General features: G+C 48.9%; 8 protein-coding genes across 8 annotated transcripts; 5 read left to right on the top strand and 3 right to left on the bottom strand.

The window, feature by feature from the left end:
• Positions 1 to 734: 734 nt before the first annotated feature.
• Positions 735 to 2,191, top strand: EI90DRAFT_2964425 (uncharacterized protein; the record flags this gene model as incomplete). The annotated part of the gene is made up of 2 exons (XM_039055485.1): positions 735 to 962; positions 1,016 to 2,191. The coding sequence occupies 2 exons, from the start codon at positions 735 to 737 to the stop codon at positions 2,081 to 2,083; spliced, it is 1,296 nt and encodes a 431-aa protein (XP_038923104.1). The 3' UTR covers positions 2,084 to 2,191.
• Positions 2,192 to 4,611: 2,420 nt separating this feature from the next.
• Positions 4,612 to 5,981, top strand: EI90DRAFT_3011169 (uncharacterized protein; the record flags this gene model as incomplete). Its single annotated transcript, XM_039056443.1, has 3 exons — positions 4,612 to 4,815; positions 4,879 to 5,494; positions 5,536 to 5,981. 3 exons carry the CDS (start codon positions 4,612 to 4,614, stop codon positions 5,979 to 5,981), a joined length of 1,266 nt encoding a protein of 421 aa, XP_038923103.1.
• Positions 5,982 to 6,616: 635 nt separating this feature from the next.
• EI90DRAFT_3190151 (uncharacterized protein) lies at positions 6,617 to 8,350 on the top strand (the record flags this gene model as incomplete). Its single annotated transcript, XM_039066388.1, has 2 exons — positions 6,617 to 7,156; positions 7,217 to 8,350. Exons 1-2 carry the CDS (start codon positions 6,974 to 6,976, stop codon positions 8,348 to 8,350), a joined length of 1,317 nt encoding a protein of 438 aa, XP_038923102.1. The 5' UTR covers positions 6,617 to 6,973.
• A 182-nt stretch (positions 8,351 to 8,532) lies between these two features.
• Positions 8,533 to 10,126, bottom strand: EI90DRAFT_772605 (uncharacterized protein). The gene is made up of 5 exons (XM_039068020.1): positions 9,952 to 10,126; positions 9,849 to 9,892; positions 9,708 to 9,792; positions 9,233 to 9,636; positions 8,533 to 9,165 (listed from the first exon to the last, which is right to left on the bottom strand). The coding sequence occupies exons 1-5, from the start codon at positions 9,952 to 9,954 to the stop codon at positions 8,715 to 8,717; spliced, it is 987 nt and encodes a 328-aa protein (XP_038923101.1). The 5' UTR covers positions 9,955 to 10,126; the 3' UTR covers positions 8,533 to 8,714.
• EI90DRAFT_3029763 (Thioesterase/thiol ester dehydrase-isomerase) lies at positions 10,024 to 11,559 on the top strand. Its single transcript, XM_039058159.1, has 7 exons — positions 10,024 to 10,261; positions 10,322 to 10,566; positions 10,620 to 10,742; positions 10,796 to 10,861; positions 10,918 to 10,998; positions 11,052 to 11,152; positions 11,205 to 11,559. The coding sequence occupies exons 1-7, from the start codon at positions 10,123 to 10,125 to the stop codon at positions 11,320 to 11,322; spliced, it is 873 nt and encodes a 290-aa protein (XP_038923100.1). The 5' UTR covers positions 10,024 to 10,122; the 3' UTR covers positions 11,323 to 11,559.
• An 807-nt stretch (positions 11,560 to 12,366) lies between these two features.
• EI90DRAFT_3029762 (uncharacterized protein) lies at positions 12,367 to 13,589 on the top strand. The gene is made up of 7 exons (XM_039058158.1): positions 12,367 to 12,533; positions 12,591 to 12,639; positions 12,698 to 12,863; positions 12,916 to 13,003; positions 13,055 to 13,100; positions 13,158 to 13,194; positions 13,260 to 13,589. The coding sequence occupies exons 3-7, from the start codon at positions 12,712 to 12,714 to the stop codon at positions 13,279 to 13,281; spliced, it is 345 nt and encodes a 114-aa protein (XP_038923099.1). The 5' UTR covers positions 12,367 to 12,533; positions 12,591 to 12,639; positions 12,698 to 12,711; the 3' UTR covers positions 13,282 to 13,589.
• Positions 13,590 to 13,638: 49 nt separating this feature from the next.
• On the bottom strand, positions 13,639 to 17,577 carry EI90DRAFT_3284805 (ATP-utilizing chromatin assembly and remodelling N-terminal-domain-containing protein). Its single transcript, XM_039066942.1, has 9 exons — positions 16,776 to 17,577; positions 16,643 to 16,717; positions 16,265 to 16,577; positions 15,943 to 16,208; positions 15,681 to 15,888; positions 15,298 to 15,622; positions 14,942 to 15,240; positions 14,112 to 14,889; positions 13,639 to 14,056 (listed from the first exon to the last, which is right to left on the bottom strand). The coding sequence occupies exons 1-9, from the start codon at positions 17,077 to 17,079 to the stop codon at positions 13,925 to 13,927; spliced, it is 2,700 nt and encodes an 899-aa protein (XP_038923098.1). The 5' UTR covers positions 17,080 to 17,577; the 3' UTR covers positions 13,639 to 13,924.
• Positions 17,578 to 17,697: 120 nt separating this feature from the next.
• Positions 17,698 to 22,089, bottom strand: EI90DRAFT_3149764 (P-loop containing nucleoside triphosphate hydrolase protein). Its single transcript, XM_039065614.1, has 10 exons — positions 21,764 to 22,089; positions 21,425 to 21,709; positions 20,755 to 21,375; positions 20,467 to 20,701; positions 20,009 to 20,411; positions 19,785 to 19,960; positions 19,496 to 19,735; positions 19,311 to 19,442; positions 18,653 to 19,258; positions 17,698 to 18,596 (listed from the first exon to the last, which is right to left on the bottom strand). The coding sequence occupies exons 1-10, from the start codon at positions 22,042 to 22,044 to the stop codon at positions 18,093 to 18,095; spliced, it is 3,483 nt and encodes a 1,160-aa protein (XP_038923097.1). The 5' UTR covers positions 22,045 to 22,089; the 3' UTR covers positions 17,698 to 18,092.
• Positions 22,090 to 22,343: the final 254 nt, after the last annotated feature.

Below are 22,343 nucleotides of genomic sequence, written 5' to 3'. Positions count from 1 at the left end.
TACGCTTCGATATGATGACGCAGTCGACCTCGGGGACGGAATCGAAATATTCTCCGGAACAAATTCGCGCAGCAAGATCAAGCTATTTACGACGGACAATGGTCGAAAACCTGGGGCCTGTACGCGGAAGCCGTCTTGTGGGTCTTCCCACTCCAAACCTATCATCGGCATATCGTTCGATGGTTTAATGCAACCGGAGCAATCCTTGCCCTGAGACAAGCAACAGAAAAGAGACAGGCAATCAGAGCGAAAAAGGTGGAACGAGGGATGGAGGAGAGAAACTCGAGCGGTACGAGAAAGCGAGGTGGACTGAAGATCAACGAAAGGGGTCACGGATATGAAGGTTCACGAAAGGTGAACTCACGGAGAAAAACGAAACGAGAAGCGTGAAAGCAGCAACAACGCAGTTCCAGGATGGAAAGTTAGGGCCCAGCTGCGCAAGGAGAAAAACTTACAGTTTGAACACCGAGCGAGCAGGTGGGAGGAGACGAGGGCTCCCCCTGCAGAAAACCTCCACCATAATCGCGATGCAGAGGGAAGTTAGGACCCGGAGGACATGATTAGTCCCGTGAAATAAAAATAAAATATAATATGCACGGCGACGCGTGACGGGTGCGCGGCTTGTTGAGCCCAGCAATATATTCTGGTATCCAACATGTAATATTCGAAAGTGAAACAAGCTTAACTCTAGAATCAGTGCAGCACGGACGCGCCGTCCTTCAACAATCGTTCGAATGGCTGCGTCTGAGTCTGAGTCGCATCCTCTGGCTGTCCTTGCCCCACCTTTCGTAATCGGATGGTTTCTGCTGATTTGCTGCTACTTCAGTCTGACGTTTCCGAAGTCATTGGCAGCAAAGGGTGTCCGCCTCGTGTTAGCTCCTATAGGCATATACTCTTTTTATAAGTTCTCACATGGGTACTTCTGGGTATTGGATGACAACATCATTCCTCGCGAAGTGAGCGTTTCCTCATGAAGACACTGCTTTGGTCCTCATTTGACATTTTTGATGGGTAGAATTATGTAGGCCTACCAGGTTATGCGTTTTACCACATCTGTGCTCTCATCGAAACGTCCCTAATCAACATAAACGACGCTTCGCCTCCTCTGTGGATATCCAAGGAAACCCGCAGACCACTACCACTCCCGAAGACGTTTTCTGGTCGTTTGAAATATGCTCTTGACTTGTGGGGTTCACCCCGAGGCTCGAGCTGGATCAGTGGGCGGTACTGGGACTTCGCTCCCAGCTCGGTCGCTAATTATAAGTCATCATACTCCTCGCGATTAACATTTCTTCTCGGCACATGCATCAACATGATACTAATCATACTGCCAATGGATGTAATGGATTCATACACCAAGCAGTTCCAATTGAATACGTTGAGTTCAAGACCCATCACGGACTTCTTCCCCTGGTACACCCAAATGGCGTTCTCACTCCACCTGTGCGCTTTCACTTATGCCACTTGCAACCTTACGCACGCCCCTTTTGCCCTGTTTTCCGTTGGGTTAGGGTTCACGCCTGACCTGGATGTTTGGCAACCAATGTTCAGCAATCCGCTCTGGTCGCCAAACCTGACACAGTTCTGGTCCCAGGGCTGGCATACGTTCTACCGCCGAACTTTCCTTCGGTTGTCCGCTCCTTTCACGTCATCCCGACGATCCCACACCGTACCTGAGGTGCGCGAGACGAATCCGAGGCGAAGGCAAAGTTTGCGGGAACGATTTGTTGCTATTATAGTCGCGTTTACTGTCTCTGCTATACTTCATGGATTGTGTTATGGGCGGGTGCCAGCGGATGCATTGCATCCCCATACATCGCTTATCGAGATGGGGGTGATGATGTTCTTTGTTGCTCAACCTGTTGGCATCGCATTGGATACGGCCCTTGCAAGGTTCGCAGGCGACTCGCGGGCGGGTCGAATCCTAAGGAGAGTTTTTGGATGGTTCTGGTTGCTTTGGACGGCGAGGTGGTGGGCGGATGTGTTTGCGAAGAAGGGTTTGTGGGATAATAAGGAGAAAGTTCTGTTCATCAGCCCAACCAGAGGGATTTTGTGGGGTGATTGGATGCATAGAGGTCCATGAAATTACATATCTATTCGTCTTGCTATTACACAAGTACCGAATGCATGCATGCATCACAACTCTGATTGGCCGGAGTTGTTGGTGCTTGGCGCTTGCCCTCTGAATCAGTGGGACATGACACGATCACCACGAATGATTTCGAATTCTCGGATGTTCGATCCGACACATGCTCAATCTTTACACTCATGTTTTCCTGCTAACACCAGTGCTAGCGGGCTGTCAGCTCCGGGATGGCTCCGGTCGATGCTTCCGTCGGCCTCCATTATCGATCATGCCGGCTTGATCTCGGTACTGAATAAGTGCTGGCCGTTGGGCCGCGCCCTTGAGATGCTGAGTCCATTTGATTACGAAGAACGGAGTTTTCCCCCAATTTGGAATTCATTCTGTTGTCAGGATATTTTTCACACATTGTTATTAGATTGCAAGCTAGCACCTCGCAGAGATATTTCACCTACCTTCATATTCATCCATAGGCAACTCAAAAGTGCTTTCCAGGTCATTGACCGCTAGCATGCCCATACTTGAATCGGATGCGAGTCCTTTGGTCGTCCTTCTTCCACCTTTCGTGAAAGGATGGTTGCTCTTGATCTGTTGCCACTTCACCCTTACCTATCAAAGGTCTTTGATTGCAAAATGTGCTCGCCTCATCTTAGCACCAATTGCGATATATTACTTCTATAATTTCGGTTATGCGCACTATTGGACATGGGGCGAAAGTATCAGTGGGGAGGTTTGTCTTTAACCAATCACAGCCAGAGGCGTTCTCTTTTTCACAATAAACCTCAGAATTTCACTGGCATCGCCAGCCTCACATTCGTGCATATTTCTGCCATTCTTGATGCGTCAATCATCAGCTTTAATGATCCTTCACCTCCACTCTGGGTATCCAAGGAGACACGGAAACCATTGCCCCTCCCTACCACCTTTCTTGGCCGCTTGCAATATGCTCTCGATCTGTGGGGCTCACCAAGAGGCTCGAGCTGGATCAGCGGGAGACATTGGGACTTCGCACCCGGTTTCATAGCCAATTATAGATCGCCTATAAGTCCAGACTGGCATTCGTCGTCTGGACCTTCATCAATGCACAACTCGCACTCCTTTCATTGGACATCGTCGATACCTATACCAAGCAATTTAGACTGGATACCACGAGTACTACACCCATCACAAGCTTTTTCCCTTGGTACACTCAATTCGCGTTCTCGTTTCACTTGTGCGCCTACGTATATGCAAATACCAATCTATTGCATGCATACATCTCGATTATCTGTGTCGGGTTGGGTTTGACACCGGATCCCGACGTCTGGCCGCCCGTGTTCGTTCACCCTTACCTATCACCAAACTTGACGCAATACTGGGGTCAAGATTGGCACGCGCTTCTCCGCCGAATTTTTCTTCGGCTCTCATCTCTTTTCATACAAACTCCTCGACCATCTCGAGTTATTGAAGCTGCTAATGGACAATCCGGTGCAAAACTGGAATCACCTGAGATCAAGCTCAACGGAGGGCGAAGCACGTGGAGACGATTCATTGCGACGACGGTTGTATTCGCCGCCTCGGCTCTGTATCATGGTATAATCTATGCGCGTCCACCAGCTGACGTCATGCATCCCCATAGATCGCTCATCGAGAAGCGGGTCATGATGTTCTTCCTTGTCCAGCCCATAGGCATTACCCTAGACTCGTTCCTTGGGCGGTTCATACGTAGACCTGGCATCAGCCGAGTTGTGAGAAGGGTTTTCGCATGGACATGGCTTCTTTGGACTACGAGATGGTGGGCGGATGATTATGCGAAGAAGGGCCTGTGGGATCATAAGGAGAATAGTTTATTCGTGAGCCCTACAAGGGGGATCTTGTGGGGGAAGTGGAAGCTTTGAGAAGCGGTCAGTCGTTCTTACTGTTAGTTGTGCATGGGGCTTGATGCTTACTTAACTCAATAGGTCCATGATACATGACGCGGTGCGGCGTCGATATTATCAGCAGCCTGATGGTCATGTCAAGGCGATTTTTGATGCGTAATGTTTTGGTACGTTAACGTGTCCGGGCTGCGCTGGAGAATTTGTGCCCGTACAATATGAGTAATGTGTTAGATTAATGTGTTTCTATAATTTTCTGATGTTCCGGCCACCGAGTGGCACGAGAGACATGCATGCACTGTACGCATATTACACTAGTGATATGGCACCTTTTATCTAGAGCGGGTTCGGGGGGCCGTCTCAGTTTCACCATGGTGATATTGTAAAATAAGAGAGAAACCACGTACCTGGGTTTTCCAGGGAAGATTGTTTTTGAGGATGCATGCGGGATCGAATGTTCCAGGCAACCCCCGAGCCCGATGTATGTATGGACGAGGCTACGCACCGGTTCTCCAAGCGCGTACGCTCGAGATTAGGTTGGTACTTTTCATTTTATAACCGGTGCGTTTGTTGCTCATATTACGCTAGACGTTCGTGCGCTAGGTGGTTCTCTGCTCGTGCGGGACTGAACAATTCCTAGTACACTACTAGCTCATCTCTACAGCTGCCACTATGTGGAACGAGGTCGTTCCCGCCATCCCTCTGAACCTCATCACAGCAAACGTCTTGTTATTCATCAGTGTGTTTACACTGACGTATAAGGACGCTGTATGGGCGAAATTGGCTCGTATGTTTGCTGCGCCGTTCATCGTGGTATTCTCCCTTCGGCTTGTGTCTGGCGATAGTGCGAAGCCAGAAAATGCCATTAATTTTTTGGTAAGCATTTCCACGAGGCCCGTTCTTCGGATCATATCAAACCAGAGGATCTTTCTCGTTTAGGTGCCAGCCGTTTCAATTGGTTACGCGTACGACATGATCATGCATGCTATCGACCTATCGATTGGCAGTCTATATGACACGTCCCCGCCTCACTGGGTCTCCCATCGATCAGGGAAGACACTTCCTCTTCCTCATTCTATCCGAGGGAGACTACTCTATGCGTTAGACCAGTTAATCGCAGTTCGGGGGGCCAGTCTACTTGCTGACAGGCACTGGGACTTTTCTCCTTCTCAAATCGTCGAATATCGCTCCCCATATCCTTCGAAGTTCTCTTTCATGAAATCTGCTATAATGCAGATATTCCAATACTACCTTCTTCTGGACATTGTTGACACGTTGGTAAAGCGATACTCCGTGTGCAACCCTGCATCTCTTCATCCCATATTTGAACTTCCGATTATCACCCAATGCCTGTTTGGAGTGGTCATTGCCTCTTGTGCGGTGGGGTCTGTGTCTATCATGTACTACGCCCTCGCCGTTGTTCTTGTCGGGACGGGATTGTCCAGTGACCTGGACCTTTGGGCCCCGTTTTCGACCGACCATTCCTTAGTCCTTCTGTATCACATTTCTGGAGTCGTGGATGGCATCTTCTATATCGAAGACGTTTTGTTCGATTGTCCGTTGCTATCCTGGCACTCTTGGGACGGAGCGACGTAGCTCCAGAAACGGCTTCGTCAAAGAAATACAAGTCCGATATCCCACCATCCCACCAATTCATCTCCGTGGCGGTCGCCTTCTTAGCTTCCGCATGGATACACACCCTGATTGCAGACAAGACGTCCGGAGGCCGTCAAAACCACGAATACCCGACGATCTTCCACAAGCGTCCAGAATTCTTCTTCTTTGCCATACAACCCCTCGGGATTGCTGTTGACCGATCCATCGCCCATCTCGGTGGTTCTGGTACAAAGGTTCGTTTTGCAAGGCGGTTATGGGCATGGGTTTTCTTGTTGTGGACGAGTCGGTGGATGGCGGATGGGACATTAAGGGGTCAAGAGTTGGGTCTACTTCCCATAAGCCCCGTTAGAGGTGTTCTGTCTGGAGATTGGACAGGGAAGGAGAGCGTCAAAGTGGCACTAGCCAGGATGAATGCGGTTTCTTGACCACTTGTTGTTCTATTTTTGCATAATCACATATGAACTTGGAAGGATTGAGCGATGGAGTTTGTGGGACTCTTGCCGATTTCGCCTCGCTCTGATGGCGAAGACCAAGACGCCACATACGCCCGAATCTTTCAACATGAATTCGGGAATGATCTGAACCTGTGATGGCTGGATGACCTAATCATCATTGCAGGAAGTCCCAAGGACGCCAAGACATCGTGGCCAGGATCGACAAACCACCCGCTTATGGATTTTCGGGTGACGATCTTTCGATCCATTAGATCGGCATGTTCCCTTCCATCACAGCTTTTATCGTATCAGGTATCTCGGACAATGGTGACTATGAGGCATTTCGACTAAGGTAATCTAAGTCGCGATAGAGCTCAGCCATTTGTTGGTCGTGGAAGTCATCGGCAGGTTGCGAGTATATAGCGGGGTTCCTCAACTCATCCGCAAGAACCACACGAACCACGCGACGGTCGCGTTTCTCTCTTCTGCACTACGACCCTGCTTCGCTTTATTTTCTCCCACACCTCTGATACTCCATACCACCGCAGCAAGGATGCGTGTTCCTCTTAAGCGTTATTTCTTCAGTTTCCTCACACCATCCGATACTTGATGTCTCGCCATTGACAGTAACCTTTCTTTATCCATTACATATATTTCTTCCAAATATCTTTCACCCGAGTCATTAGTACGGTGTATGCCGATAGGCACAGATGGCGCACTTTAAAATGAAATCATCCATCCATCCATCCATCCATCCATGTACCCAGTGTATCCCTAGCCCTGTGAGTTTCAAGTGGCCAGGGGAATCTTCATTCACCGGATAATCATACTGTCCTCCATTCGGGCACGGGCACGGCTGGCAGCAATCCCAAAACATCCGCTCTATCGGCCGTCGCCACGCTATCCTTGACGCCTTCACACACACACAAGCCGGTTTTAATCAGAACTCCCTTGGAGTCTGGCCAGGGTCCCTTTCCAGCAACATGTCTGCCACTCTTCTGGTAGCACATTTGCTGCTGTTCTTCGGCACCTTCTCGTTGACTTACAAGGATGCGGTGTGGGGGAAATTTGCACGTCTTGCTGTCGCCCCAATCTTGATTCTTGCGACCGCGAAGTACGAGTATGAAGGGAGAGAGACAGTGAAGACTATGTATTTCAAACCTGTTGTGAGTTGGTTAACATACAGTTACTACTGGCTGTCAGATCATATTGATGTTCCCTTTCAGTTGATCTCCATCAGGGCAGCGATGACTTGGAATCACATCTTTAAAGCTATCGATATGTCTTTGGTTAGCCTATACGATGAGTCGCCGCCCATGTTGGTATCACACGAGACAGGCCAGAAAGAGCCTCTCCCTAAGACCTTGGGGGGTCGTTTCAAGTACACCTTGGACCAGTTCTTTGTTTGTTCCGGGGCAAGCTTCATAAATGGGAAACACTGGGATTATTCACCATTTCATGTGGCCAACTACCGCTCTCCATTCGTTTCAAGGAAATCCTTCATCCTTTCGGCCGTTAAACGAGCAATGTTCCATTATATTCTTGTCGACGTTGGAGATACGTTTGTGAAGCGGCACCTTACCTTTAACCTAAATTCTCCTAATCCCATCTTGGACCTACCGCCTTGGGTTCAATGCGTCACTGGGGTATATACGGCGGTCTATCTGCAATCCGTCCTCTCCATTATCGAAGCAATTCTTGGAATCATTCTCGTCGGTTCAGGACTTTCGACTGATTTGAACAATTGGCCGCCTCTGTTCAACCAAACGTTCTTAAGCCCGTCGATTTCATATTTTTGGAGTCGGGGTTGGCATTCAATTATGCGAAGGAGATTCGAGAGATCTTCTGTGCCAATACTTGCATTGTTTGGCCTACAATCGTTGAGCAAATCCCGAGGCCAACACAAACCTGGCGAGGGGGCAGCGCTAGGCCATCACTTCATAACGGTCATCTTTGCTTTCTTGACCTCAGCAGTGCTCCATTCCTTCATGGTTCGACGGATCTACGAAGTTTCTGGCGGCTCTGTTGACAGAACCTCCTGGACTCTGTTCCAATTGTACACTGAATTCTTTTTCTTTGCGGTACAACCGCTAGGTATCGCTGTGGATCGTGTCTTTGCATCTCGGGGTAATTCCTCGACGATCAAGTTCGTTCGGCGGATATGGGTGTGGACATTTATGGTTTGGACAAGTCGATGGATTTCAGACACTTTTGCGAAGACTTATACATGGCATGGTAAGGAAGTTTTCGTGCCTATTAGTGTCGTGAGGGGTTTCCTGTATGGGGATTGGACGGGGCATGAAAGCGTTAGAGTGGCTTTCGAGAGGCTAGAGATGGCAAGCAAACGTTTTGGATCTTAATATAGATGGTACACACACATGATTACAAATCGAAGGGTCAACAGTATTTTAAGTTAAGGTTCCAGCGAGTCCGACGGGTCTGATTTGCCAGATGGCGGGTATCTTTGGTTTGGACATGTCGACAGAAATCGGATGTGATAATGAAGAACTATACCCTTGGCAAGGAAATACCCACAAGTGTTGTGAAGGGATTGTCGGACGAGGATCAGTCGAGAGATGATACCGCCAGGGCAGCATTCGAAAGACTAAAGATGATCGGCGGAGGCGCTTTGTTCAATATATATCAGGGGCATGGCCGGGTGCAATGGAACAGCCGAAACATAGGTTGCGGCAAGTCCGATAGATCTGGCGTGAGTCAAGAGTATTATCGACGTCTACTCCCGTCAGAATCAGAATAACGATCTCTTCTCCTATCGGTACGTCGAGCATCATCCTCATCCTCATTCCATCTCCGATCGCGCCACGCGCCACCCCGCCGGCTCTCACGAGCTTCATGCACCTCCCTTGCGTTGTATACATCCGTATACTCCCTTGGTGTTGCGGCGACACTACTCATTTCGCCTTCCATCTCACGTTTGCGTCGAGCGATAAGTTCTAGGGCTCGAGCCCTTTCCTTCGATTCCCGTGACAGGCGTTCGTTTACAAATGGATCCGAGGAAGAAGGAATGATGTGGGATGGTGCAGCTCGATTCGGTGCATGTGATATCGATGCAGACTTGGATGACGATGAATCAAGAATTTCAGCTCGACGGGCGAGATGAGCATTCATGGATTTTAGGGGGTCTGACGAGGATTTAATGGCCATTTCTTTCAATCTGGAGCGAGCACGAGTAAAGGATGGGATGAGCAGTTACAAGGACGCCAGTTTGCTTGGGTACTTACACCCTTTGCTGATGGATTTGTTCATCCTTTTCTGCTTCCCTTTGCTTCCCACCTTTAAGGTCCTTGTCGATATACCAGGGTTTCAGATCATTGGCATCAGGAGCCAAAGGTGCGCCTCTGTCTTCTTCCTTCGCCATTTCTTTCTCCTTTTTCTTCTTCTCGACGAGTTGCAACTGTTGACTAGTGAGGGCGGTCTCAAGAGATGCAAAAAGATTGATATGACCATTTAGAGTGGTGAGACTGGTAATTTCGTCAGCTTCCCGCGAGCGTACGAGTCCCTGAGTGCCTTCAGATATCCGTTTCATGTCAGCCTCATCTTTCCGACGAGCTTCCCGTTTTTTTGAGCTGGGGCCGTCGGAAATCCTGGCATGCTGTCGCAACAGATCGATCCGAGCTTCTGAATCCTGCGGTTCGACAAATCAGAAAGACGACCCGGGTACCCGTGAATCTGAGCACATTACAGAGTCCTACTCACCGCAAGTAGCATGCGCCCTTCCTCTTCTTCCTCCTTCTTCCTAGCTTCTTCTTCGTCCCTTCTAACTCTTTCAATGTTGTCTCGTCTAAAAAAACTCGGGGTCAGACAGCGACATGGCATTTTGACCTAACCACAACAGACCTATATGGGTGATATGACTTGTGATGAGCGATATTGAGTTTTCCCTGGAGCCCCACCGCTGTTAGCACAGCATAATAAATGCAGAGATATTAAGGCCAAATACCATCTCGAAAGTGTCAAGATTCGCTTTGAGAATGAAGCAATATTTGGGTTGCCTGTGGCGGTGCAGAATCACGTTCGGCGACCGGTTCCCGGCGTCCCGGATGTGGTTTTTGTAGTTCTCATCTCAGCGCATAGAGGCAAAAACAAGCTTATTAAAATAAACTAGAGGAATATGGCTTTTCCCCAAATGCTCTCCTCATTACCTAGAACCGGAGCATTGCTCAAATTCTCTCTTAGAACACGCTCATTTGTCCGGTCAAGTACCACAAATGCTACAGACGCAAAACGCCCATCTTCAGCCCTTAGGATAGGTAAGCCCAGAAGCATTACTTTCCCCTCTTCTTCTCCATGTTCATCCCGACATCTTATAGCAACGACTGTCACTGTTGGCGTTCTCACCTATGGCCTGGGCACCGTTTACCCACCACAACTCGCAACAATTCTATTTCCTCGTCCCGCACCTCCACCATTGCAGCCAGATCATCCTGAGGGCATTGCACAGACTGCCACTGTGGAATCCCTGCTCCAATCCTTGCCTGTCGTTACTCAACTTCGAGAAAAGTCAGATGACTATTACGAAAGCCGACCGTATGCTAAGTATCCGGAAGAAAAGCGAGTGAGTTTCTCTCCCCAGTTGTGCCAGTGTCCAGTGTCCAAGCGCATTTTCAGGTCAATTCGTTGACAGCCGGATCGCTGCGGGGCCCTGGAAAACTTGCGGTCCCTCCTATTCTATTCGCGAAACATGACGAGACAGAATCTATTGCATTTATCCACCTTGGAAGAAGCTTATGTGTAAGTTGTCCCTATGGACAGCGAATGTCTCAATAAGACTGAAAATTTGGCAGGGCCATGATGGCATCATACATGGTGGGTTGCTAGCGACCCTTCTAGACGAGTCTCTCGCCAGAAATGTCAGCAAAAGGATTCATGTATATCGCTGCAATAAGCTAATATACTTGTAATTTAGGCGTTCATGAACTTGCCGGGACACATTGGTGTTACTGCTAACCTGAACATTAACTATCGTTCACCCACAATAGCAGACCAGGTTCGTCGTCCTGTGTTAACGGTATTAGCATTGCCTTACGGATCAATGCTCAGGTGATCAAAATCACAACGAAATTGGAGGAAATCAGAGGGCGGAAGGCTGTGGTGTCCGGCCGCGTTGAAGACTTGTCAGGGAAGCTGCTTGTGGATGCAACGTGGGTAGATCACACAGCCTGGCACTGTTTCCCACTAATTTTTGGTCCACAGGGGTATCTTCATTGAGCCGAAATTTGCGCCATTGCTCAAAAGAACTGATGTTACTCAAGCAATTGGGAAGCCCAATGGGAAAACCACCAAAGCTCCAATTCCCGAATCTGCGGTATAGGGCTGAGGCCGCTTGGATTTCGATAGCGTTACTGTAATTTCAACCGCCAAGACTTAATTAGGTGATTATGAACTCAATGACTGTCAGATTTGAAAGGTCGTGACACTTGCAGTCCTGGCGGGGAAAAGTTACTACTGCAGGTGGAGCGATCATGAATCTATGCTAGCTGTGCACTCTACAAGTCATTGACGAATCGAGTACAAGCCCTATTAATGGAAATACATTGGTTTTCTGATTGTCAAAATGAACGCTCGTGGGGGCTCGCAGGTTTGAAGTAGAATGCAACCCCCCCAGATCAGAGCCTGATTTTAAAAATGAAGGAAATTGTTTAGCTCAAGCACCGGGACCGCATGACCGGATCTTACCGGAATTGCCACGCTATCTATGTTCACCCGAAATGGAAGTGGGTGCGAGGTCGACACATCTTGAAATTTGGGATGGCATTGCTAGCTCCCTTGCTGGAGATTTGTATGTGAGGCACAATGACGCCAAGTCTTGACGGTGTTATGTATCTGCCATGTGAGTTGTCTCAGCATGCGGTGGCTCGCGATCGCGGTTCTTGGCTGAGAGTTTCTTGAAATTGTGTCGATCATGCAGACTCCTTGGTGTCCTGACCATCCAGGCGTATTGCTATTATCAAGACTACCCGACAAGAGATGGACGAAATGGCGGGTTGGCGCAGTGGTCGTAATTAATGTCCTTCCACGAGATTATTGCGAGTATCACTATACTGTGAGTCTTTTTCCGTGCACACTCTAACCTTATACATATTATAATCGGATTGTAGCTAATGGTGTCTTTGTAAGATTTCTCATTTCCACACTCCTGCCTATCTGAAGCGGATGACGTGGTAGGTGGTCTTGACCGTGAGGGGTCTTATCTGATCACATCCCTCCCCTTCCGCAGGAGCGTCGCCGTAAGCACCCATGCCGTGCATGCTCTGTCTCGTGATTTTATAAGCTCCGAATCCTGGGCATAGCCTTACTGGAGGTGAACTGTCCGTCATGCGCATCGCACTTGACCTCATTCATCCTGGTTCTTCAGCCAATATCAGCTGCTCTTACCCAACTATGGTTTTCTTGGCGTTTATACAAAGGTATGCGTGATGTAATACGGGAAGTTTTCTTGTTCCACTGCAGCAGCTTTCCCTTTAGTCAACCCAAGGCTGTGGCGTGCTGCGCTGACGCTGCTACTCTCACTCATGTCATTCGGTGTGTACTTTTATATCCTTGCTTGTGATTGTTGTGCTCATGCTGTTTCTGCATTAGTTGCGGGCGTCGGTGGAACCCAGTCCATATTGACTTGATATTCTTCTCGGTGGGGGTTCTGCGGTTGCAATATTTTTGCTTCGTAGCTTCTCACAATTTGGAGGCAGTCATAAGGCCTGTGATGTCTGTGCGGCCCCGAAGTTTTTTGACTGGTGCTTCGTTGATGCAGTGGCATGCTACCGTTTGGTTTTGCGGAAGTTTTGTATGTGACGTATTCGTTACCTTACCTGTCGCATGGACGCTCGATAAACAGCGCGGTCGAGGTTTCAAGCAGTGAGTCAAAGTCTACTACTTGTGTGCGAGAAATTGAAGGGTTTCTGCACAGGACGGACTTGCTTTTTAACCAAGTAGTCATATGGATAATCAATACTGGCATTCTAACCGCCGCATTTGCTCTCTTAGTGATAATCTTCGTCAGTGCCCTCCTTTGTGATGTCCCACCACTGCATTGACCATCACCATAGTCCTTGACAAACACTCACAGCCTCGTATACGTCTCCCTTAATCTCGGTACGGAGATATTTATGAATATCCCATCAAAATGACATGGGTTGATTCGCCGTTTAGTTCTCGCATCCATTTATTCGAACTCACTGCTTGCATTGTAAGTGAATCAAATGCGTAACTGCAACTTGGTGAACATGAATAATTCTAAATGCTTATCGTCAGTCTTAATCAACGTGGGAAGTAGGCGCGCCACATGAAATGCGGTGTCCACCTTCACTGGACCAATGATCACCACCTGCCTGGATCGGCTGCCCAACAGAGTGGTCTCAGTAGCGTGGGCGGGAATGGTGATGAATCCAGATGTCCGTCGGGCGCAGGGGTAGTCGTTATAACCCCAGACCGAGCTCAGCGGGGGAGGCCAAGTGATTCAATTACAAGTTGCTTGGAAGCTTGAGGTTATCTCGATTGGGTGTATGTTATCAGTGATGTGTTTTGGACTGAAAGGACTTGTTCATTACTTTCCTTGTCGAACTCTCCGTGGAGCGTTCTGCAGACTTAGCCTCAGTGAGGCATTGAGTGACTCAGACCAGAAAAAAAAAATGACGGACGGAGATTTTATATTACTCGGAGGCGGGAGTTTTCTATATCGTGACTGGTGCGCTATCATTATAAGGATGGGGACATAAACAAGACACCATGTTGTGATAAGAGCTATTGAAAGTCTGGAATAAATTACCGCATTCAAACCTGATACCGCATGAAGAACATGCTAATCAAACAAAGATAGCATGTGTGGGATGTAAAAAAAAATGACGCGAAGACATGGGTTGAGGTGGATGAGAATTGTGATGTTGCCGAATGAAAAGTGCAAGCAGGATCTATGCTTATTATTTTGCCAGGTTTGTAGAGCTCAAGCGATTGGTCCATGTCATGTAAAGCTCACGCGAAACGTCAGATGTGCCAGCCGCAGCAGTATTTCTCCCACGGGTACTGCGACGTTCCGGTCGTGATGAGATGTCCTGCTTGAATAATGTAATTCCAAGACTACGGTAGAGAAAAACTCTGACGACTTACCGATGTGCGTTTCCTCATACCAGAAGTGGTGTGATCAGACCATTTTAGTAATTGATTCTTAAGAGCCAATTCACGGTGGCCTTTGGGATTGAGCCATCCGATAAATTCTTCTACCTGATGAGGTTCAGAGTAATACGCCCATGTGCCAGTTTTCAGCGTTCCGTCTGGGCCATCTTCCTCCTCGTGACGCTTCCGTATGAACGAGTCACCCCGATCTCTGAGAATCGGCAAATCGGCTTCAGTTGGCCCTTGAATGAACACTCGACCAGTCCCATACGTTGCCTGACCCCCAGAAGCAACGAGAGTACCAGAACCCATCCCATCCAACCACCACACTCGATTGAAAAATCGGTCCTTGCCAAGTGGACGAGTCCGCCCAACCCCGAATAATTGGCGGAACTCGCGTTCAATGGCCTCGAGACGCCGTTCTACCTTCGTCAACTCGTCCTCCAGTTTGCGGCGCTCGGCCAGTGCATTTTTCATCTCCTGAGCCTTGATTCTGGCCTGAGCCCTCTCCTTACCGTGTCCGGCCACCTTTGACGCAGGTGTTTGGGATGCCTGAAGCTTAGCAGATGCTTTTCGGGCAAGACTCGCCCGTGAACGACGGCCAGTGGGTTGTTCGTCTGTGATATCGGAGCGATCATCGTTGGCTCGCTGCTCCGATTCCACATCACTTGATTGTGGTGCAGGTGATTCCTTGACACCATTCGTCTCGGGGGGTGCTGGGGTTCCAGCCCCTGGCTCAATCTTGGCATCAATTGTCGTAATCTCCTCCATCCTGAGACGTAAACAGAAGTTAGTGCCGACAAAAGTTACTGCACCAGACTTACAGTCGCTTCTTTTCGCGGTTCACTTCAATTTTCTCTTTTCGTAACTCTGTAAGGCTAGTGTCGGCCCAGTCTATGTGTCCGCGGATGACTCTTGAAAAGAGGCACATCTCGACTAAGAGGCCTATGATCGCTATCTTGTCCTCTGCAAAGAGGAAAGGATATCGTTCAGAAGGCTGTACTCGCGCAAAAGTTGCAGGAGTAACATCAGAGGGCGATGATGAAATGGGGTCTGTCTCGGGGACGAACAAGAGGGAACGTAGAATTCGTCTGAGATTGGGAAGATTGTCTATTGTTGCATGCTGCCGCGTAGCAATGAGTGAACATGAAAAATGGGATAATCCAAAACTTTCGCTTACATCCCGGATGAAAATAGTCAATCCTTCCTCCCATCCTGACTTTGATTCTCTCCCAATAGGTGTCTCCCACCCAGAGGCCCGTCTATCGCCGACGGACTTTGCAGCCTTTGTTAAATCTGCAAAGGGAACTTCGCCTTCACGATCTTGCGAGTCATAGAAATTTAGGGAGTCAAGCGCGATAAACTTGATAGGACTGCGTTCCTTCGCAACAGTCAACAGGCACAAATGGATTTCCGTTATAAGAGCACACTGAACGTCGGGAAGATTGTGTCGAACAGCCATCTCGTATTCATCCAATGTGAATGTTGACAGCTTGAGGACGGCACTTCAAGATGATGCTAAGTGAAGTTATACGTCACATCATTGGCAATGTGACGACATACCCAAATGACTGCATAAAAGCCCAAGACATGAGAAACGGCTCGAAGTCCGACCCGAACGGGACATCGCGATCAAACGCAGGTCGGACAACTGCCTTCCCAGCTTTACGTTCCCTTTCGGAGATGGTGACATCCAGATCCTCTATAGGATACTTGATGGGCCCCTTTGGTTTCGGCTTCTCAGCCGGCGCACCACTTGGAGTAGCGGTATCTCGTAGGAAAAAGTGAGTCTAACATTGAAGGTCACTCTGCAGGTGATAGATACCTTTTTCTTCCTTCTTCCTACGCTTAGACGCCGGTATACCCTCGATCTCATGCTTTTCCTCCCAAACTTTCTTGCGCTTTTCCTTTTCCCCCTGTTTGGCACCGTTGATTGCCATACGGATGTCTTCCGTCATTTCAGTTGGGACACCGTGCTTCTCTGCAATCGCTCGCTTTACGGTCCATGGCGAGGCTACAGCCGGGTCACGATCGACACAGTCGCGAATGAAACGTCGAAGGATCGACTTGCTGAATGATAAACGGTCGCGACTATATTGAACAGGTTCTCTACTCAGAATGCTATGGGGACGCGTCATGGGACGTACCTCATAGCGTTGGCTTTGACCTCCATCTCGCTGCCGGCCCACTTCTCTGATTCCGGGTCATCATCAGCCTCCCCTCCTCCATCTCCTGTGGAGGCGTCTGTCTCTTCGATCATTCGGACAGCGTAGAAGTACCCCATGGGGTCATCTTTTTCGACTGATTCCTCGTAGGAGACGCGCAGGTTAACGCCTACGGAATGGGGCACGATGGGTGGGGCGTCTTTTGACGGTGATGTACCATTGATGAGAGTTTTAGGAGGAAATACTTTGATGATACGCGCGTAGTACTTTTCGTTCTGGATATCAACAAAGACTTCTGTGGACGCATTGTTAGTGTGTAAGTTGGAGAGTAGTGAGAGCGTGGCAGGTCTAATAACTTACTTTCACCTCTGAAATACCGGTGTACGAACCTCTCGTACACAAGTTCTACAAGATGATCTAGTCGGCCCATTATTTCTGCAAAGTTCGAGTAAGTATCTCGGAAGGTTCCAGGCAACTGAGGCGTTCAACGTACGAAACTGCACAGCAGATAAAACGGGGGGCTTGAGCTGCTCAGGGAAGCGAGAGTGTATTGTCAGAGCCTCGTTCCGTTCGCTCTCTAGCGCCTGGAAGTAGTCGAGTCCTCCCTTGCCGGTGAGCTCGCATTGGAATATCTTCATTCTGTAGAACAACATGCGGGCTGAATAGGACTCATAGTCCATGAAAATTTCCCCAGTTCTCTCGATGAAAAAGACTTCGCGCGTCGACTGAGCTGGTTCTGCTGCGATGGTGTCCGGGATGTCATGCAGCAGGACCTTTTTCCTACGTACCAGTGGCATTTAAGTTGGACGAAATGGGGGGAATAACGAGCGGGAAGGGTGAGACAAGGACAGAAAACAAAGTGTTCGAACCACAGGTAATCGCGAGTTAGAGAAATTTGAATGGAGAGGAGTGTAGAGAACGCAAGTAGGTATAACGCAGAAGGGGAGCCCGTGAACTAAGCGTCGTCGGCGGAGGGAGTGTCGTTCTTTCGCTGTTCAGCACTTTGGAGTGGTGTGAACTTGTAAGGGGTTGTTAAGTTGAAAAGTCGGACAGCCGCGACTACATTACTAGGTATGTATATTTCATCGGGAGATGGGAGATCTAGCACGAAGTTATGTACAAGACGCGAGTTTCCGTCCGTCTTCTCCCTCCTATTCGCATCCACGACCCCGCTTTCAGCGTCAACTCACCCTAGAGAACACCCCTACGCTGTCGTTTCGGCTCGCAAACCCTCAGCAACACCAATTACATTCCTTTGTGCAGGCGTCCGCTCAGTGCCGGACTACGGCACCCATCCTAAACTTTCGACTCGGTTTTTTTTCTGGTTAACCCCAGCGCGCAAAGAACGCGCGGGTTGGGCACCGGCGAAGTTTATGAGCTCAGCTATGGCGAATTGTAGCCAAAAATGTTGCGAAAAGCACCACAAAACTCGTTTCTTCCTTGCCCCATCAATCAAGGCGCCGATCCTCTGTTTTTTTACACGCACTCTCTGTCCAAAAACAAAGCCAAGATAAACACATATGATGTACAAATAACTCAAAATAAGTCAAATAGACACGCGGGTTCATTATATAGTGATTGAAATGCAAGAAATCGGTGTGTTGGGGATTTACGCAATCTTGGGACGCTTCCTTGTCCCACCAGACTTTTCCGACAAAGTCGGAACTGCTGCAGGTGCGGTAGTGATGCCCACCGTACTTGCAGGACGTTTGAGTCCCCTGAAAGGGACCTTGAGACTAGTCGTAGATCTTGTCGTCATGGGGAGGCGGAGGCCTGACTCTGTCGAGTCAATCGTTTGGGAGGAAGGGTATCATTTATCACTGGGGGTGCAGAGACTGCTGTGATAGTGATAGGAATAATCGTGCTTGAGGGTTGAGCATCCACGCCTCCGGCCGCCTGTCTCGTCGTCATCGACAATTGGAACCTCATAATCTACATACTCTGGTCCGTCTGGCACCTCCGGTTCTGTCTCAGGTTCAACGGGGACCGGAGTTGTCTTGATTGGTGGGATTCCTGGCTCAGACTCGGCACAGGGAATAGTCTCGACGGTTAAAGGCTCGTCGCCGTTCCCCTCGTCCTCAAAATCCAAGCCTTGAGCTTGGAGCTTCCGCCATTCCTCTAGTACAGCCCCACGTCCTTTCGTCACTTCCCATTCATCGGTGTACCCCCATTTCCTCTTTTTTGGAGTTGACCCCGTGGTCGTTTCCTCCTTCGTACCTTGGGTTCGCAGCGTCGTCGTCGCTTGTTGTATCACCTTGAGATGGCCTTTCGATGACTTGGCATAATTTGATGTTGAGGCACCAATTTGCGAGACCTACGAATTCAGTGTCCCTAGAGCATGTCCTATCAACGAAGAGTCGAACAACTTACGTCCGAAACTACACCATGCACGGTCTCTTGAATGGTTTGTGAAGTAGCAGCCACAGCACCACGAAGATAACTGTAGGCTTGATGGCTGTCAGCCTGAATCTCTTGAAGGAGCTCCATACGGTCCTCTTGTCCTTTGCGCAACCTATCGTAAGCGCCTGCTCGAGCCTGGTCAAGAGTCCCTGTTTCTTCCTTGACCAAGTTGGCTTGCGCCGCGGTGGCCTGAGCAATGGAAGACTGAACTTGGCTGAGACCATTCTGGATGCTTGTCCGGAGATGCTTGAACGACGTTCCGCCACTATCGCGAATCCGCTTAGACTCCGATCCTCGCTGATCAATGCGAGAAAGAAGCTCCTTCTGGTGGGTGAGGGATCCATCAACGCCGCTTCCGTGCTCGTATTTGTGCTTCTCGACCTCGTGTTGACAGTCAACGAGTTCATTGCTCATCTTTCCAAAAGCATCTCGAATATGCTTGTCCCTTGCAGTGGTGAAACCTTTCATGGCCTTCGTGACCTGGGAGAGGAGATCCTTTTGAAGAGCTTCCGTTGATGCCCGTTCGGTCTCGATGAGTCGTAGGAGTTGCTCATTTTGGCGTTTCAAGAGAGATATCTGACGAAGCAAGTAAGCAAGCGTCCGACACAACCCGTCTTTGAATGCAGACCTCGGTAGCTGTAGAACTGTCAGTGAGCTCCCGTAGTGTTGCCATTGCTTTCCGCTCAGTCTCGACGTGGTTTCGAACATCCTCCAAGACATTGTCGAACACCGCTGAGAGATTTCTCAATGACTTCTCCGTCTACACAACAGGGTTCAATAATGTTCCCTCTTTCGGATTCCCTGATCACTCACACTCGCAATATGCTTGAACGATTCTTCACCAATTCCCCCAAGATGTTCCGTGGCTCTCTGTTTCATGTCTTCTTCCCAAGAGGCAGACTGTGCACGGAACGACTGAGACATCTCGTGAACCAGATCTGCAAAGGCTGTTGTGACGTCCATTGAAGCAGTTTCCTTGTTTTCGATGCTGGTGATGCCAACAGATAACTTCGCCAGTTGTTGTTCGATAAAATCGGAATAGGCTTCTAGGGCCTTAAGATCAGTTAGCATCTGTACGTTCAAGGGAAATCGACAAAAGCACTTTAACTTGAGTTGCCTTGAACTCTTCGGCTCTGTTGATGGCATTCCTATGCATGTCTCGCTGCTCACTGATGAAGTCACCCAACTCCTTTGCAAGTAACGATGCCTCCCCTGCCAAATGATCACCATGACTCTTCACGACATTGGCATTGGACGAGAGGATGATGGACTTCCGATCTAAACTCTCGCTCAGCAACGGAAACGTGAGTTTCAAAGGCTCCTTACCTAACTTCTCGAGCAACCCGTTCACATCCTTGACCGCCTGAGTCGCAACAGCTCTAAGCCCAGTTGCGACCCGATCCAATTTCGCCTCGTTCCTAGCATGGACTCGACGAACAACGATCTCATCCGCCAGATTTGACTTTGTAGCGGTGAGTTCACGTTCTGTCCTCACCAAGGTATTGGTGCGTTCATCGAGGGCTAGATTGGCGGCATCCAATTCTGCCTTTTTCTTCTGGCTTTGAGAGAAGTGATGTTTGGATTGTTCGCGGAGCGTCTTGAGCTGAGACTCAAGTTCTTGTTGTGCGGAAAGTGCGTCGTCCCTTTGTTTCTTGATGTGACGTTGCTCTGTCTCCATTTCTTGCCAGTTCTCTTCATCGAAATATCGTCCGGTCTTCGTCTGACAAGCCTAACGCAGAGCATGTCAGCATCCTGAGGCATTTTTGAGCTCGATCCAGTCTTACTACTAGATCAGCCTTCAGTCTGTCGATTTCCGCTAAGTATTCTTTAAGCAGCGCGTTCTTGGTTACCTTTTGGTTGAGCTCAGGTCGATTCTTGATCGATTTCGCTCGAAGGGCGTAATCTAGAGTAGATGCCGTCTCTTCGTAGTTGGCCTTGACCGGCGAAACCGTGGCAATTATGCAAGTTTTAGTGTTACCACCGAGAGAGTCTTGAAGTATTCGAGTTAACTTGGATTCTCTACAATCAAATACTCCATGAGCAACTCGGAAAACGTGACGAATAGGGCTTACCGATAAGGAATATGTGGCGACTTATCCACGAGGCTGTTGATAACCCTTCCGAGGGTAAGGAGACTTTGATTGATCATCCCAGCCTCTTTCGCTCGCATATTCTCTGCACCAGATCGACCAATGGATTCTGATCCAGCTAAATCAACTAAATTGAGTTTTCCGGTTCGAACAAGGTCTTCGCCCTTCGATGATGTCTCCTTCGTGTGGACTGTGAGAGTGAAAATGGAGTGCGAACGACTGGAATGAAGATTGAGTTTGGTGGATGCGATCTGCCGCCGCTGGCTGCCTTTCACGAGAATCTTCGTGGCTTCTCTCTCATCTCGTGCCCCATGCTCCTCAAGGCCCATAACCATGACCCCTTTCTTGTTCTCGTCAAATATTTTGAGACCCCCCGAATCTTTGCCACCTGGACCCGACTCGCTATGGGGACTCGCCAAGTCCGGAGACAGAAGGTCTCGCAATTCCTCGTTGTACAGCTCCATAAACGATATCTTGACGCTATAATCTGACGCTTCGTCTTCAAGGCGGTGAAAAAGACGAGAAATGACCCTGGGAGCGATGCCAGCAGAGTCGGATGGCATTCCTTCCTCGTTTGGCTCGACATCTCCCTGCATCGTATAGCTGGAACAGGACATTAGTATCCTAGAGGTGAATATAGGTTGAGACGTACGTTTTCCCAGTTCCCGTCTGACCATAAGCAAATATCGTGCAATTGAACCCGCCAAGAACCTCTTCAAGAAGAGGTGAGACAATATCCTCAAATATCAGGACTTGTGTAGCCTCAGGACCATAAACATAGTCAAAAGCGTAATGTCTTCCAACCTCATCCTGAGAGTCCGAGATTGCAAAATTGTTTATTTGGTTGTTGTCACGAATTGTGATGATTTTGCCTCTAGCACCCTCTGTGCGTGCGATAATGGGGCTCTTTTGCTTGATTTCTATCTCATTCGGTCCTCTGAAAGCAAACATGAATTTCAATTATAGCAACATGCTTCAACGACATTGTTACCGGCATCGCACTACAACTTGGATATTTGTACCCCCATCACGGGTGGCCCCGGAACGCTTGGGCGACTTTGGTTGACTATAAGGGGCCGATTGAAGACCACTGACAGCTGTTGCAGACGAGGAAAGTGAAGTTGGACGCGGCACAATGTCGGCTTGGGCGACGTGTTTCACGCGCGATGATGAGCTATGTGAGGAACTAACAGGTGGCTGACTGTTCGATGTAGACCTCGGTACTTGTGTACGCGCGTTTTTCCCTGAAAAGGGGGCTCGACGGCCGCTCATGAGCTGAAAACGTTCCCGAAAAATGGTGTGTTTATTGTTGTTTCAATGTTTGTTCGAATGCCAATTTGGTTCTCACGGTCAGCACTTGTCCTGATCACCCCCGGCGCCACACTCTTCCCCCTAAAGAGAGGCTGGTCACCTGCCTAGCGCCACACAACCCGAGGTGAACGTGGCGTTCCAAATATGGTAACACGCTTCAGCGCAAGCACAGATGTAAGATAGAAGATAATAGAAAATGAATATCGGAAAGCGTCATTCAAAATGTGAACTTGTATATTATAACTATCGAATAGCGAAAA

Source organism: Cantharellus anzutake, assembly GCF_015039405.1.
Source record: "Cantharellus anzutake strain C23 chromosome Unknown EI90scaffold_2, whole genome shotgun sequence".
NCBI classification, from domain to species: domain Eukaryota; kingdom Fungi; phylum Basidiomycota; class Agaricomycetes; order Cantharellales; family Hydnaceae; genus Cantharellus; species Cantharellus anzutake.
This window is presented reverse-complemented; position numbering and strand designations above follow the sequence as displayed.